The sequence below is a fragment of the Carassius carassius genome, chromosome 34 (assembly GCF_963082965.1).
Source record: "Carassius carassius chromosome 34, fCarCar2.1, whole genome shotgun sequence".
Taxonomy (NCBI): Eukaryota; Metazoa; Chordata; class Actinopteri; order Cypriniformes; family Cyprinidae; genus Carassius; species Carassius carassius.
In genome coordinates this window covers 23,110,985-23,128,321 of record NC_081788.1, presented here as the reverse complement: position 1 = coordinate 23,128,321, position 17,337 = coordinate 23,110,985, and the positions used below count along the sequence as shown (strand labels likewise).

The 17,337-nt window shown below is 38.0% G+C and overlaps 2 protein-coding genes across 7 annotated transcripts in view; one reads left to right on the top strand and one right to left on the bottom strand.

The window, feature by feature from the left end:
• LOC132114771 (formin-binding protein 1-like) overlaps positions 1–17,337 on the top strand; it is an 83,480-nt gene that overhangs the window by 57,733 nt on the left and 8,410 nt on the right. For 2 of the 5 annotated variants that reach the window (XM_059523090.1, XM_059523093.1), the window contains 5 exons: positions 1,081–1,190; positions 1,475–1,607; positions 1,885–1,979; positions 2,711–2,853; positions 3,454–3,612. In XM_059523090.1, the coding sequence (XP_059379073.1) occupies positions 1,081–1,190; positions 1,475–1,607; positions 1,885–1,979; positions 2,711–2,853; positions 3,454–3,612 (640 nt within the window). Of the gene's footprint in view, positions 1–1,080; positions 1,191–1,474; positions 1,608–1,884; positions 1,980–2,710; positions 2,854–3,453; positions 4,323–4,431; positions 5,385–17,337 lie in introns of those variants that run through there. The other 3 variants (XM_059523091.1, XM_059523094.1, XM_059523092.1) reach the window with 2 other exon arrangements.
• The window catches only part of LOC132114770 (breast cancer anti-estrogen resistance protein 3 homolog), a 56,055-nt gene continuing 46,742 nt past the window's right edge, over positions 8,025–17,337 (bottom strand). For both annotated transcript variants that reach the window (XM_059523088.1, XM_059523089.1), the window contains 8 exons: positions 13,681–14,120; positions 12,460–12,560; positions 11,632–12,350; positions 10,452–10,567; positions 10,073–10,244; positions 9,830–9,941; positions 9,543–9,749; positions 8,025–8,883 (listed from right to left, as the gene is read on the bottom strand). In XM_059523088.1, coding sequence (XP_059379071.1) covers positions 8,708–8,883; positions 9,543–9,749; positions 9,830–9,941; positions 10,073–10,244; positions 10,452–10,567; positions 11,632–12,350; positions 12,460–12,560; positions 13,681–14,120 — 2,043 coding nt within the window. In that variant the 3' untranslated portion in view covers positions 8,025–8,707. The remainder of the gene's footprint in view (positions 8,884–9,542; positions 9,750–9,829; positions 9,942–10,072; positions 10,245–10,451; positions 10,568–11,631; positions 12,351–12,459; positions 12,561–13,680; positions 14,121–17,337) is intronic.

The following is a 17,337-nucleotide window of genomic DNA, read 5'->3' as shown; positions in this document are numbered from 1 at the left end:
CAGGCTGATTCAGGTTTTTGACCAGTCTTCCAAAATGTATTTCTTGTGGTATTATTAACCATGCTACTCATAAGAACTGAGCTAAAGCTACAGGCTAAAACCTGATAAGATGGTAGGGATGGGACGGTATGAAAATTTAATATCACGATTATAGTGACTAAAATTATCACGATTATCAATATTATCACGGTTTTGTTGAAACGAGATGAAAGTGTTCAAAAATAGTTGATGCTCACACTGAAAACATTTCAGCAAGTTTTATATTTAATAATCAACAAACAACTAATAAAACAAGCAACTCTATGCACTTAATTTAAAGAAAGATTAAATTCTGTGGCATTTCCTTCCTTACAATGAAAAGTGTAGAAGCATAGAAAAGCATAGAAAAGTCACTGACTTTCGCCATTCCTTCTCGAAAAAAAACAAAAAAACATTGTGCGCTGCGCTTGCGTCAGACTGTTGCTGGCTGGACATGATTTAATAGCGAGTTATTAAAACCGTGATAATCAAACACGGTTTTAATGATAATTCATTTTTAAACGATATTACTAACCTTCAGCACATTTTATCACGGTTATCGATAAAACCGGTTATCGTCCCATCCCTAATGGTGTCATTCTGTGTGAACGTGACTTAAATCATCAGTCAAAATGCATTTGATCGACTGATGTTTATAAGAAATTTGTCTTTGTTCTTTTTGAAATGGCGTGGCGTAACCATAACCTCTCAGTGGTCTTTAAAGCTGGTAAGTGATGTGTGTTTGATCTGCTGTAGTATAGATGTGATATGAGGTTTAAGAATAGAGGTTTGAGTGTTTAGTTCTAGGATGCTATGACTGCAATGAAACCCCCTCCTTCCTCAAGTTGTACAGTTTAAACCTGTCTTTCTTATAGTGTGGCTAAATGCTTATAAACTTTCAGTGGAATTGCAAAATTGGAATGTATGCAAACAAATGGGCCCATTAAGCTCTAGGAAGGACACCTCTCTTAAGAACGGCTGTTTATACCATGTGCACTGCAACTGCAGCTGGGTGCTTGTCGATGCTTCTTTGCCTCCAACCAATAACCTGTATTTGTACAGGCGCCAACACTAGAGGACCTCAGCCACCTTCCCCCTGAACAGAGACGCAAAAAACTTCAACATAGGATTGATGAGCTGAATAAAGAGCTGCAGAAAGAAATGGACCAAAGGTAGAGCATGGAGAGTGCCTCTCTCTCTCTATTTAAAAATAATTTCTCTATGTAGAAATGTTTCCATGAAAAAAATTGCTGAGAAAAACATATTTCTATTGGCTGAATTTTCTATAAGCAGAAAAAAACGGAATTTACTTACACATTCATTTATATTGATGTATTATTTATTTATTTATTTTATTTTTCTGTTTGCAGCCATGCATGCTCACAGTTTAAACTGTTTAAGACCTATTAAATGGATAAAGAATAATGCTTTAAAATCATAATTGTCCTTACCACAGAGATGCTCTTAACAAAATGAAGGATGTCTATGAAAAGAATCCTCAGATGGGAGATCCCGGAAGTCTCCAGCCTAAGATTTCAGAGACCATATGCAACATGGAGAAGCTCCGCTCTGAGATCCATAAAAATGAGGTAACCTTTCCAGAGGATCGGCTTTTTGTTGTGGTCTTATAAGGAAGCACAGCCTCTGAGAATGTACACCTGGATAAATGTGACATAAAACAGCTGAGTGGCTCTGTGTGTCAGCCCCATCTAGTGGAGGAATGGACATAATGCGGTTTCTGCATTACATAAAATGCAATTTGTCTTTAAGTTTCTCATAATAAGCCTTTGATATTTAACAGCTGTTCATTAGTAGTACAAAATATTTGGACCCTTATCACTCTTCATCACTCTCTCTCCAACTCAGAGTTGGCTAGCTGAGGTTGAAGGAAAGCACGGATCCCGCAGTGAGCGACGGGCCAGTGCAGATGTGAACCACCACGCACCTCACGGCAGAGAGAGGTCTGCATTTCCTGATTACATTATCTGCATTCTCAAAATAAACAGACCAATAATATGTCTAGTATACTCCTTTTATTAGTCCCTGTGCTGTTTGTATATCCATGTGTAGAAGAGCTTTCTTGCTGGTGTTCTTGCTGTTTTGCAATATATTTGTAGATATAAATGAGAAGAAAGGCACAGCAGTGGGATTTAAGTAGTCATGTGGTTAGAATAGTCAATGTAGTTGTTTTCAATATTGATAATAATATGTTTGTAAAGACTCCAAATCAGCATTTTAGAATAATTTCTGAAGGATCATGTGACACTGAAGACTGGAGTAATGATGCTGAAAATTCAGCTTTGCTATCATAAGAATATTTAATGTATTAAATATATATATCAATATAAAACTGTTATTTTAATTTGTAATAATTTTCACAGTATTACTGTTTTACTGTATTTTCGCATAAGACCATAAAAGATGTCTTTTTAAAACATTAAATATATTTGAATAGTAGTGTATTTACTGCTAATTTACTTAGTCTCATTATATTTTATTTTTATTTGGATCTTGATTTACGCAAATTAAAAATGCATCTGAAATGTATGTTATGTCAATGGAATAATAGCTTCTCATTATTTTGCATGGTTTTCTTATGAAGCGATAGTGCTTTGCGCCTCCACACATCACACAGCTGACTCTGAACATAAAATTCAGTTTAAAACATTGACACTTTTCTTCTTCCTTTCAGCCCTGAAGGCAGTTACACAGATGATCACAGTCAGGAGCATCGGTCTCCACCGCAGCCAGACCCACATGAATTTGATGATGAGTTTGATGATGACGATCCTCTCCCTGCCATCGGCCACTGCAAAGCTCTCTACTCTTTTGATGGTACAATAACAGCTTGCATTAAATGATCCTTGTTTAAAGGGGTCACGAAATGCAGTTTCAAAAAAAAATATTCTTACTTTTCTCAAGGTTAGCTTGTTTTTTTGCACTAAAAAAGTCCAGTATTTGAGAAATTTATCATTTTCTCTTTGTGAAACATACTAATTTTGAAGCGCTGTTACTTCCTGCATAAATGGAAGTAAATGCCCACTGCTGTGAAAACGATGTACCACTTCTCCTGGTTTCTGAAGGGTGGAAAAGAAAAGTTTTCATGTTTTAAACTGGGGAGTTAGATTTGACTTCTGTTTTCATTGTCGAGTAGCCCCTTGTATGAGTAACTATCAAGAATATTTTTATTCTCAATTTAATGACCTCTTTAAGAGAATTTGAGCTCTGTTATAAACATTTGTGGCATAATGTCAATTATAAATGACCAGTTCCACCCACACAAATGCAATGACAGACTTTCTACTAAATAACTCACAATAATTCACAACAATTTCTGCTTTTACACCTAAAAAATCTTTTTAAGTTGAAATAATTTTCTGTTAATCAAGAGTATACCATAGTTTCTGTGTTTATTTATGTGTGTTTGTTCCTTAGGTTCTAACGAAGGCACGTTGGTAATGAAGGAGAACGAGGTGCTGTACGTCATAGAGGAAGATAAAGGTGACGGATGGACGCGGGTCCGGAAACAAGGGGGAGAGGAGGGCTACGTCCCCACATCCTATGTGGAGATCACACTGGAGAAAAACAGCAAAGGTGCGGTCACCTACATATAACATCAGCCACGGCAGCACCTCCTAGTCATGACATCACACATGGGGGAGTGTGTGTCAGATTTATCGTGACTCATCAAGTGCAGCTCGGCTGACTGCCATATGCATTTGTTCACCATGTGAGCCCAAGGACAAACACACACGGTCTAAAAGTGACTATTTCCTCTGCACTGTGACTTTGCTGCAGCAGACCAATCTGTAGAATTGTAGAGATTTGTATCGCTTTAATATCATTTTTAATTAGTTCTTAAATGCACTGTTTTTAATCGGTTTTATACAATTGGAGCAAACCTGAACAAAATGCATCAGATCCTTTTCAAATGTCTGTTTGTCTGAGAGATATTTTGTTCATTATAATAATGAGAAAAACGGTCACACTTCAATCATCAGCTCTTATGTTTTATGCATGTTGAAACTAAAGTTCACTCTTCCTGGAGAATCTCATCATTGTTTTTACAGTCCAATCACAGTACGAGGATGTACTTCTGACCTTTCAGTTCATGCAGTTATTCCTCTTTCCTTGCTGCTAAATGTTCCTCATAAGTAGCACCAAACCTGTTTCATTTCAACTTTTCCTGCGAGTGCTACTCTTCTGTTTAAACTTTTAGTGGTGCAAGTTCATTTTTATATCTGTGACCTGAAATTAAACGCATATAATAAATACAATCCAAGAAAACTGCAGAGCAACACTCAGTTGGGCTGGCTCACAAGCGTCCTCTGTCTTTTTCTTCTGTCGCTGATCAATCGTTGTCGTAGGTGGACCTGTCAATGACTCTGTCTTCTCTTTTCTCTGTGGCTATAGGTTCCTGATTGGATGAGTGGGGTTCTGTGGTATTTGGTGGATGGGACTCACTGCTGTGGGTCTGTTAGTGGGGCGGATTTAAGACCAAGATTGTGTTGGGGCAGGTTGCATGTTTGCATGCTGTTTATGTCATGACCATTAACATCATTCCATTGCAGCAGACGTTCCAGAATATCAGGGTGTGCTGGGAAGGCATGGGAGAACGGGAAAAGACGCACTTGAGCAATAACGGAGAACCCAAAAATAGTCATTGCCTGGCACTAACATATTGAGCTGAATGTCTGTCTGTACCGTCATCTCATGATCATCATAACGTGCACCTGCATGATCCAGCAGCCTTTCATTTCTCATTCCATTTTGATCAGTTGAACCCTTATTAGGATTTTAACCACTTATTATCCCAACCACTTTTTTGTCCGTTTCTGTTGACTTTTCTCTTTTGACTACATTTCCTCATTGATGCATTCCATGTTAACCATGATGTAAGTCTCAAAAGCATGACCAATCAGAGTAGAGGAAGCATGGGTTGGTAGCCAATGCAACAGTTCCCACAGCAACATCCACCCACTGGCCCCGCCCTCTTATTCATAGTCTGGAGGCTGGAAGGAGCCTGATGCAGTTCTGCATTTGACCAGCAGGGGGACCCAACACCATATAAAACAAGCAGAGAGACGCCAGCGAGGACCTCTGAACACCAGCCATCATCAGAAGTCCTGTAGAGGTTTATCTGACTCTCAGTGCCCAAAAAACTGCTTGTTCTTGGGCTGCCAGCTCTCTGCGGTTGTCTCTCCATTTCTCGTTCAGCTCCTGATGTCACATCTGCTAAAAGAACATGCTCACTGCCTCCCCTAACAAGGGACCACATGTCTCCAGAATCTGATATCAAGTGCGTGTATTTGTGAATGTGATTCTTACATATTAAACTGTGTATGCATATGGATGCATATACACATGTACCTAACTAGTTATTATTAAACTGTATGTATTAACATCTTTATTTCAGAATGAATGTTTTTTTTTTTTAAACGTTTTTTTTTTTTGAGTGAGTTACTTTCAGGCTTTTCTTTAAAGAACCATGCCGTAATCGTTTTTCTTCCTGTCTGTTTTCAATAGGACCCTGGTCTTAACCAATGCACTTTTTTACCCACTTTTTTGCATTTGAATTGGAATATTAGGGAGTGAATGATGTCTGATGTGAATGTTTCCTTTTGTGTGAATGTGTTGTACAGTAAGATAGCATTGACCACTATATACTGGGGATTGGTTTGGAGCAAGAGCAACCGAGAAATAAATACCTATGTCTGTCTCGTTCATCCTGACTTTCATTTTTGAAATCCTTCACTCTGTTAAGATTCATGTATTTTATATTCCTACTGCATACAATGAATTTAATCAATTTTTGCTTTTTTTTTTTCAGCAGCCAAGGTTTCTAACTTGCAAATAATGTACAGTATATATGCAGTGCATCGTGTTGTTGTAGACAATAGTTTTTTGTCGATAACGCATTACTATTCAAAAGTTTGGGTTCAGTTTTTTATATCTAATGTTTTCGGCTCACCCAGGCTGCAATTATTTGATCGAAATGCAAGAAAAACAGTACACTTGTGAAATATAATTACAATATAGACAATTGTTTTTTATTTTAATATATTTTAAAATTTTATTAATTCCTGTAATGGCAAAGCTGACTTTTCAGCATCATTACTCCAGTCGTCAGTGTCACATGATCCTTCCGGAATCATTCTAATATTTTTATTTGGTGCTCAAGAAACATTTCTTTCTGCTTAATCATTTTTGCGAAAAATTGTGATACATTAAACGTACAGTATGGGATTTTTGGCCACCAGGGGTCACTCAATCAAAATAATAACAAGACGTACTTTGATGACGTCGGGAAAGAGCGTGGGCTCATGGGAGTTGTTGTCATTGGAACACGCGCTCTGTCGCTCCCCACATTCTGCACTCATTCTAACTTAGTATTTTGACCATCACGTCTTTTCGAACGGAGAGATATATGAATTATCAGACCCCTATCAAATCAATATTCCATCTAGCTAGTAGTAATATATGTTAAAAAAACACGGTCGCCTTTCGTTAATAATTATAATTACGTTTATACTATGATATCGAACAAGATAGTGAACTGCATTTGAAGCTACTTTATCCGGCTAGATATAAAACAAATGTTGATTTACATTATACTATACATGAGAGCTAGTCCGTCTGCGTTTTACACAAGACATCATCGTTTCACAAAATATATGGATAGATACAGTTAGCTAGTGAAGTGAAGTGACATTCAGCCAAGTACGGTGACCCATACTCAGAATTTGTGCTCTGCATTTAACCCATCCGAAATGCACACACACAGAGCAGTGAACACACACACACACACTGTGAGCACACACCCGGAGCAGTGGGCAGCCATTTATGCTGCGGCGCCCGGGGAGCAGTTGGGGGTTCGATGCCTTGCTCAAGGGCACCTAAGTCGTGGTATTGAAGGTGGAGAGAGAACTGTACATGCAGTCCCCCCACCCACAATTCCTGCCGGCCCGGGACTCGAACTCACAACCTTTCGATTGGGAGTCCGACTCTCTAACCATTAGGCCACGACTTCCCTAACTGAATGAATGCATACCTGTTTATTAGAATGCAAGCGAGTTCGGCATCTCTCTGTAGTTTCAGCTTGTCACGAAGCTCTCTCCATCTTGGAAATGCAGCTCCAATATTTACCCGTGTTTCTTCTCTTGTCCCAAAACCTTCTCGGGTCATTTAATTCACCCGTACGTTTGCGCTTCACAGAACGTGCAGGCAAAGCATAATCATGATCCTTAACCAAGTTATTGATTGAGGTATAAATACTAATATAAACCATATAAATATAAAATATAATAGTCTCGATCAAGGCTAGCTACTACTTTTTCTTTTTCGTCTCTTCTTTGCTTCTGTTCACCTTTGTATTTGGCGTTCCGCCGGGTTCCGCAGGAAGTTAGATAAACTAGAGGGGTCAAAGGTTATAAGACGACATAGACGGGCGACAAAACGGAGATAAAGAAACGTGCCGTGTCTTCTAATTAAACTATCATTTTCTCCGAATTTGAAAGTTTGTGGAAACTGTTGGGATAATGTAAGTACACAACTAAAAAAAATATATAACATAGATATAGTGATTTCTGCTATTTTTAAAGCAGAAAAATTACATATTGTGCCTTTAATAGAAAGAACAGCATTTATTTAAAGCTGCAGTAGGTAACTTTTGTAAAAAGATTTTAAAAATTTTTACAAAGATTTTAGATTGCTTCGGGGGTACCGCGTCGGAGTAACCCAGTACCTTTGTGATTCTTCATAGACATAAACAGAGAGAAGTAGCTCCGGCTATAATGTTCTTCCGCAAGACGCAAGCAGTTCTGTTTATTAACCGCTAGAGCGTCAAAAGTTACCAACTGCAGCTTTAAAATACAAATCTTTAATTAGAAAAAAAAATCAGTTATACTACTATTAATCTATTTAACGCATACTTGCTGAATTAAAAAAAAATCTTACTGATCCTTATACAGTATATATTACACATATGAGAATAAAATGTGTAACAATTAACTTTTATAAGATATTTATTCAATATTTTCAGAATTATTCATTTATAAGTGACTATTTACAGATTAATAATACTTAACACAATATATTACACAAACTAGCCTTTACATGCGTACACTATAGTGATGAATATGTACATCTTTTCCATGTGGTATTTTTAAACATATCAACACTGCTATGAACAATGGACTTCATGATATTTCTAAGTATACAAATATAATTACATCATGTTCCTTCATAGAGCTGCAAATTTGTCCTGAAGGTGGGGTCCATCATCTCAGTCCTCTCTTATCCATCACTTCACGTGTCAAATGATTGAGCACATCCATACACCTCTCATGAAGTGTTCTCTCTGCTTTCAGCAGTATCTGTATTTCTTTTGGTGGATGATGTATTGGCCATTAGATATATTCTATGTACCCTTCCATCTTTTCTTGAAGGGAAAACTGGTACCTGCCCATTTCATAAGTGTGGAGCACAGCACACCTCTGGAAGGTGCATATGGAACAAAGTAGCTCTCCATAGTCAAGTTCCATTTGTGCTCCTAAATGACTTTCAAATTGTAATCTGCATGTGATCTTTTAAAGCTCACATTCTGTTAGAGAACGTCCTTTTTCAGATGCAGATGACCTTTGACCCGACTCCACAGAGAAGTTCAGAGAGTCTACATAAAGTGTTTGGTTTATAGTTCTGTGTGTTTGACTGGAGGCTCTAGTTTTCTGGACAGGGCCGTAAGGATGAGTTTGAATTTGTCGTGTCGCTCTGTCTGGTCCACAGCTGCCCCCCTGCTGCCCCACAGCAGACGCAACTGGAAATCAGTCCTCAAGATCTCCAACATGTCATCATTAGGTTGGAATCCTGGAGAGAGAGTCAAATATCATCTAAAGAATGTTTTTTGGTAACTTTCGATTTATTGTCATTAATGTAACAGATGTTCATACTTTAGCTAATGTTAAATGAGAATATTTTAAATATTATATAGTATATATAGAGATTAACCCCAGTTTATAAATGCTAAGCATTGTTCATTGTTAAAGATAGCAAATTGTAAAATGTAACTTCCTTCCTTCCTAAAATGTAATTGTTTTAAAAGAACTAGTTGGTAAATGCACTGATTTAAGTCTCCTAAACATTAAGTATATATCACTGTAGTAGTTGCTTCATTGAGAGTCAGACATGATTGAAGTGATAACTCTTTCAGTAGGTGAATCATGTTAATTTAATAACTGCTCTAAATGATTTCTCCGACTGTTAGAGAGTCTTTTTGAGTGATTATTTTGAACCAGCTCATTAGAGTCTAATGTTTGTGAATCAGACCACATTGGTCTTGCTCTGTGCTTGTTTTGGTAACCAGGCCTTTTAACTGGATTTTACGACTATGACCTGAACAGCTTTATTGCAAATCCAATGGCATATGAACTTGCTGTCACTTAAAGGTTATTGGCTTACCAGTTCCCTCAAGTTAAAGCATCATGTTACACCTGAAAAACTGTTAACTTGTAATGTCCTCGTCTTACCTTGGAGGATCCGCTGTGCGTTGCAGGTGTATGTGTCTGCATTGCGTGCAACAGCACGAGCTCCTTCCAAGTGCCGGAACATGATTTCACAGCCTTGGTCGTTGTTCTCCCAGGCGTCCATTCCCTCAAAGGCAACCGCAGGCCTCTCCAACAAGGTGAGCAGTGGCATTAGCAGAGGAACACTGGCATTGCTCAGTGGGATTTCAGCTGGAAAGACATGAACAAGAACTTAACTGAAGGTGACCTATGGTGGGCATTTGAAAGATGTTTTACTGTCAGAAACTCACCACTCCCATCATAGAGTCCTTTGTAGAACGGTTTCAAAGATTTCTCATAAATAATGGCCGACTGTGTATATTTTCTTCGCAAACTAGTCCACGTATGATCCAGTCTGGTAATCTGTTTATACAACAAAATTCCCACAGATTAAAGCATGTTTCCTACACTTTTTGACCACACACTGAGAGGGACAAAAAAAGTCTCTAGCTCAAGTCAAGTGAAAGGGGCAGCTAGAAGGAGCTGTTGGGTACCTGAGGCATGTCCAGTGCTTTCATTATGGAAGAAAAAGCATAAAGATCTCCCATGGAGTCTTTCAGCTCCAGAGCGACAAGAATGATCCGGTTTAGGGTGGCTGCTCTCTCCTCCAGACTTCCTGTACACCCCAGGATATCCACAGCAACTCCAATCGCCATAGTGTTATGCCTGTTTAAAAAGAACCAGCCATGCATGTTAAATGTGTGGCCTACATGACTCTGGATATTGCAAATTACTGTCTGTGAATGTTACTACAAAACCTCTGTTTAAACTGTTTAGCATATGTAAGCGTTATTATTCTCTGAAAGAGCTGTCTACCCTTATGAGTCATCAGAAATCTGCTTAATAGATCATGTGTTGACAGCATCAGTTTACCGTTCCATGAGGTCCTGCCGCAGCTGTCTACCATGAGGAAGGGTCACCAGCTCCAGCCCAGAGGTCACACCCATTTGACCTTTCACCTCCTCTGAAACATTTTGTATCCTGGCAACCTGTAGCATGAACACAGCCTTCGCATCAAATGAATTATCATACAGAATTGAAAAGTATTGCACAGAAGCCAAGCTAAATATGGGCCGTGGGGGGTCGACTATTTTTGTTCATAATATTGGTCCTGTGAGTGACATAATCAGCCAGCTTAAAATTAAATTCCCATATACACAGACACACAATTTGAAGCCACTTTCAGAAGCAGAAAGACGTGTGAAGAAGTGGACAGTCATGTGTATAAGAGGCTTTTTAGGTCATTTTTAATTGGATTCATCTACATTCAGCCCCTGCAGTGTGGCATATCTGTGGTCTTGTCATCTGCTTAGCTGGAAGAACCAGACTCCAACCTGAAGAACAGGCTGATGCACATAATGAGAGTTATTGCAGACCTGTTGGTCATGACTGTGTTCAGTAAGTGGGTGTGATGGCTGTCCACAATTCTGCTTTCATCTGTCTGGATTTGCTCCTTTGTTGTTGAATGCTCAGTTTTACTTTTTTTTTTTTTCTTTTACATCCTTACTTTACCCAGTTCGAAAGCTATCTGATAAATAATCTGTGATGAATAAGCTGTGTATTATAATACTATTTTAGGATTTCCATATAAATATTAGCTTTTGTAATGTGTGCATATATATTTTAAGAAATTCATACTGTTATTCAGTGAGGATGCATTAACTGATCAAAATTTATCACAGTGGTCAAATCACATCAAAGCTACATTAACAGTAGTTTCCTTAAACAAATCCTAATTAGCTATTTGGAAGGTCCAGTTTAGTTAGTCCATTAGGTCTCATGAACTATTGCATTTAAATGTAGTTAATTTCTACAAATAACTATTTTTACCATTTAAAGTTGTAGAGATTTATATTAAAGTGTCAGCAAGAAACAAATTAACAATGAGTAATGGCGTATTTATAAATTAACATGAACCTACATTAATAAATGCAGTTTCAAACTGTTTTTCAATGTTAGTTCATAATACCGAATGCATTAATGTTGATAAATCAATATTAATATAACAAATTTTGAATTTATGTTGACTTCAAAGGCTCATAATTAATATTACCTGACAGTCCGCTTTCAGGATGTGTTTGGCGATGGTCTTTGGATCCTGACTGACAAAAAGCTCTTTGGCTTTCTTCAGGACTGTCATCTCCAATGGCTTGTTTTCTAGTGGTAGAAGCCGGAAGTTGATGTCACCAGGTTTAAACGCTGTTTCGGTTTCAAACACAGGTCTTTGGAAACCTTCCTTGCAATCCTGTTCTTTATCCACGTTCTCCTCGTTGTCTTCCTCACTGTCTTTGTTTAGGGCATCAATGTCATTATGGTAGGAGCTACGGTCTAGTTTAACGCTACAAACACTTCTCCTTAACTCCTCCTCAGTCTTTAGCCTCTCCACATAGCCGTTAGCCTGTGAGCTATTCATCTTTTCCCAGTCGGCAGGGCTGCATGGACTCAGTTCACAGTAGCTTAGTTCTGGACTGCCCGACTGTTGCTGGGATGAGGGTTGATGTTTATGAGGCTTTACCGGGGGGACAGTTGGGGAGAGGGTCTTCAAGGCTGGGGTGCAGGAGACTCTCATAGAGGGAACCTTGCTGGGTTTAGGGGGCGGTTTGGGACACAGCTGGCTGTCAGATCCACGAATGGCCGCACCAGGCTGGCTGTCAAAGGCCATTCTACGTTGCACTGTGGGGCTCAGAACTGGCTCGCTTCCTGTGCGGAAAACTGGTGATTTGGGGCACGACTGGTGCTGCATATGTTGAACCTGAGCCTGGGGCCTACAGCCTGAAAGCATATGCATGATATCAGCTATTTATTATTATATACATATTATCACTGAAGAGTTGGAGGTGTGACGGCGTATCAGTGAGGATGAGAGCTGACAGGCACTCACCGATAGGGAGAAAGCTCTCCGACTGATGGGTCTTCAGTGGCCGTCTCCTCTCCTGAACGTGGTTTAGACATGCTGGTTGACTCCCACACTTATCCTTGTTGCTGTGAAGGAGAAAGACAGGCCAATTAGATTGTTCTCTAAAAGTCTTTTGGGCTATGACATGAAGTTTACACCACTATTAACTGTTCATTTCAATATTCCTGCTGCTTGGCATGAATTTTGAAAAGTACAAATTCAGTGCAGTCTCTCAATTAATGTTAGGCAACCTGCACAATTATTAAACATTTTTAAACTGCCAAGTTAATAAGCTATTTCGACACATTGTTTTGAAAAGTTAGACTCCCATGTGCTGAATCTTCACAAATAAGTAGAGCTTACACTTATTTTATGTTTACTGATGCTGATCTCTATATATTAACTTTGAGCTGTCACATCGTAGGACTGAATAAATTAAGATGTAAATAGTTCCACATAAATAATACAAATTTAATTAATATTAAAAAGCAAAGCTGGCTATTTTCCTCATTTACAAGCTTGAAAAGTGCCTTATTTACTTTTTCTCGGGGTCCTTATTGGCAAACCTGTCAAAGATTTCCAAGAGATTGCAGTTGGGGGAGGTCTTTCTGAATTACACTACAAGACCCAATAAGTATTGACAAAATTATATGAGTTTTATTGTAAAGGTTTTAGGTTAATATGTAAATTCATGACTTGTCACTTTTCAAAGTAGACCCCAATTATATAATGCCAATTTAATTAAATGGAATTACTATTATTTTTCAATTTTAATGCTTCTTTTCTATTTCAGAGTTCAAGATGGACAGTCAAACCACAGATACATTTCCTTTTACTTGAAGTAGCTCAAAAAGATTGAATCACGTGAGCTGAATCTCTGTGATTTACTGTCTAGCCAAGTGTTGAAAATATGAAAGGAATGAATTATTGGCCTCTCTTTTTGGGGGAGACAGCTAAATTACATGCATTACAAATTACATGAAGAAAAAAGGCTAAAAACAGATTCTGAAAAAGCCACATTATACAAACCGCTTAAGAACTAGAATATTTAATTATCAATTTATCAGTCCTTTAATGGGTAAAATAATGAATCTCTCTTATTTTCTCAAATATATGATTTAAAAGAATTCCAGAAAATTTCTACCTGGCAGTAAAGTGTGGCAATGCATAATAGTGTCACGTGCTTTAGGATAGTCTTTCTCTCACCTGAGGAGGTTCCCATGGCTGAGGGTGTGATCCTGGGTGTGTCCGTTCATTATATTCAGACTCAACCGTTTGGAAGTCAGGCTCTTTCTCTCAGAGTATCCCGCCTCTAAACGTGTAGATCCAACTCTGTATTTCTCCTCCAGGCATCTCAGAGGCAGAGCTCTGTTGATTGGCTGAAAGATAATTGCTCCGACAACCTCAGATACCGGCTCACGGTTGCCTACGTAGTATCGCACCAACGCAGGGACGCTGTCAAACCCCTCTTTCTCAAACAGGTACTGAACACGTGAGTAGGCCTCGTATATGGCTACTACCCGTTTGTTGATTTTGAAGTGTCGAGGGGTGTTCTTCCACTGGCAGGTCAGAACGTAGTTTCCCGGGCTGGAGAGGGAGTCTCGGATCAGAAAGTCTCCATCTCTCTGAACCAGGTTTTCAGCCACCTTAAATTCAAACATACACACAAAATTTTAATTTTCCTTCCTTTTTAGTTTCAAGGTTATTGCATGTTGGATCTTGGCTTAGATGTAAGTGCACATGCACATTAAGTTGTGGTGTTCATGCAGGAGTTCAAACAAGCTCAGAAACTGAAGGAAACATTTTGAAGCCAGTACGGCTTTGTATTAATGATATTCTGTCAAATCAGATTATGTTCACATTCTCAGCAAACAATACAGAACTACTTTTATGACAGTGATTCATGGCATGACCTAGATCTTACTTTCTTTTGTGCATTCAACCAGTTTAGAATGACGGACTACCTCTCCAAACTGAATTTTCTGGAAGCTGTTCAGAATATTAATGTGTCAGTATGTAAATCATTCTGGAGGTCAGAATAATGAATAATGAAGAATAATGAATAATGGGGGGAAGACTGTATATTTTAATATATATTTCCTTCTTTGTTTTTAATATGTCATTATATCTTTAGTTTTTTATTTTATATGAGAAGATTATATTAAAGTATGCTTATGTGTCATTTTTTCATATTCTCACTAGGTGCTCATGAAAAGATCAAACATGAATACATCTGTTAACGTGTGTTTGGAGCAGTGGGGCGGCAGTGGCACCAGGAAAAGAGTCATTAAGTGATTCGAATCTCAGAGTGTTTATGACTGTTTTCATTACGTTGTGCTAAACCGCTATTCTCTGGCTTTTCTTATGGTATATAACAGCAGCTAAAAAGCTCACTATACAGCAATGCTCGCATAGTTGCAGCAATGCATTGTGTTTGTCTAAATATGCATCCTTTCATGGTTTTTCCACAGTGACAAATAAAAGACAGACAGGAATTTACAGGAAACACTTTTGAAATCAAGCACAGGCCATTTCACACCACTGGTCATAAAGAGATGCATGTCAACTTGATAAATGCTTATCTTTCCTCTTCTCTTGTCTGTTGTTTGTTTGATTAACTTGAGCCGAGCAGATCAGACTCGTCCAGCTGAAAGACTCAGTGCAGCACACATGCCGTCAGGGGTTTTGTGATAATCACAGGACATGTATTACTGCAAAGAATCATCAGACTCCCTGCTGATTCCTCAAAACAGTGCTGATGGATAATATAATGTAATTGTAGAGAATTAATTAACAATAAATCCTCACAAAAATGCTTTATTTAAGGGCACCTTTTTATCCATTGTGTTAGTTGTAGGAGTTTTTCTCACTCATGAACTCGATGAACTATATTCTAAAATCATTCATGAGATGTGTGAGTAAGTTTGTTCCATTGTGACTGGTATATTTGTGGTGTAAGCAGTAGGCTGACTATGGATGCTGGTAGCTCTGATCATATGATGGCTTTAAATAAATACATCTCGGGTCAAATAGCAGTCATGCTTCAACACTATATTAACCACTCTTGCTCTGCTACAATTGTTGATGGATGAGTTGTCAGTTTCAGGGACATATCTTGCATGGTAAAGAGGAGCCAGGGTACATGGTTTTTATAAGAGCGGATCTGTAGCTGTCAGCACTGTGATGTTTGTCATGATGAGAAACTGTTGATGGCTGTTTTTAAATAAAGCTTGGTGTTAATGAACCACCCAGAATAGTCGAAGTCATGCGGAGATTACTACATTCTAGCATTCAGTCCAGACTCCACATTTCGTGTTTCGTTTCAGTGAAATGTTTTTTTTCTTCCATGGCTCATGGATCAAGTCTGGGTGTGAAAGTGGTTTTTCTTGTTCTGGACAGGTTTGGCACTTGTAAACCAGTTTACCTTGTAAACCAAATGCTGATCAACCATTAAATAGGCTCTTAAAAAGGGTCATATGGCATTGCTAAAAAGAACATTATGTTGTGTATTTGGTGTAATGCAATGTGTTTATGCGGTTTAAGGTTAAAAAAACACATTATTTTCCACATATAGTATATTATTGTTTCTCCTCTATGCCCCGCCTTCTGAAATGCATTTTTACAAAGTTCACTGTTCTGAAATGTGAGGTGTACACTGATTGGCCAGCTATCTAGTGCTTTGTGATTGGCTGAATACCTCAAGTGTGTGACGGAAATGTTACGTCCCTTACCATACTGTGATGTTGTGTCCTGGTTCGACAAAACAAACCAATAAAACCCATTACAAATGAGGCATTTGTTGCATCCACCAGGGACATGATTACTGATTATAATGACTTATTTATAATGACTTATAATTTATATTATCTTTTTACTTGTTGCGTTGCAAATCGCACTGCGTAAACATAAAACCATGTCTGCATTTGTGATCAGAGAAACAACAAACGCTACTCCACACTGCTCAAAACTCGCATTTGAATCATCATTGGCAAATTCTTTAAATATGAAAGTGTACTTACAGGCTGTGAGGCAGAAGTGCCAGACTGTCCTTGCAAAGTTGGAACTGCCCAACTTTATAGAAACAGCCTTTGAGCACAGATGCATTGTAGGCTACTGGTTCAGAAAACAGTCCTCCATAAAATGCACTGCACACATCTAAATATTTGGGTTGTGACATAGACATGTGGGGCGTGTTTAAACGAGGCATTTTAGGAGGGTGTGGACGAGTCTCAACTTTTATAAAGAATATCTCTTTGGGTTTGAGACTTAAGTCTTTGCAACTTTAGGGATCTTATCTATGCATGAACCGCTTGTAACACTCCACAGAGAAAGGAAAACTGGAAAATGCATCATATGATCCCTTAAAATAAACCATAGCCCTTGGTTTTTTTGATTTCTATTTTTTATATATATATATTTTTATTTCTACCATCTAATCATCAATATGCACTTTAACATAGCATAACATGATAACTGTGATACTGATCTCCTACATCACTCTATCATGATTCTTCCATGATACTTTTTGTAAATTTAACAAGTTTACTGTAAGAACATAATATATATATATATATATATATATATATATATATATATATATATATATATATATATATATATATATATATATATATATATATATATATATATATAATATGTCCACATATCTTAAATTCATTCTTTTTTTACAAATCAAGTTTGTGTTGTGCTAGATGCAGGCATGAATTAATTGTCACTTAAAGAGAGAACAGCTATGATTTGACAGGAGAAACCTCTCTACTGTCTGCCAGATTTAGTTTTTCAACAATACTGCTGACACGTAGTAACTCTACACATATATATTAAATCAGGGAAACAGCTTCA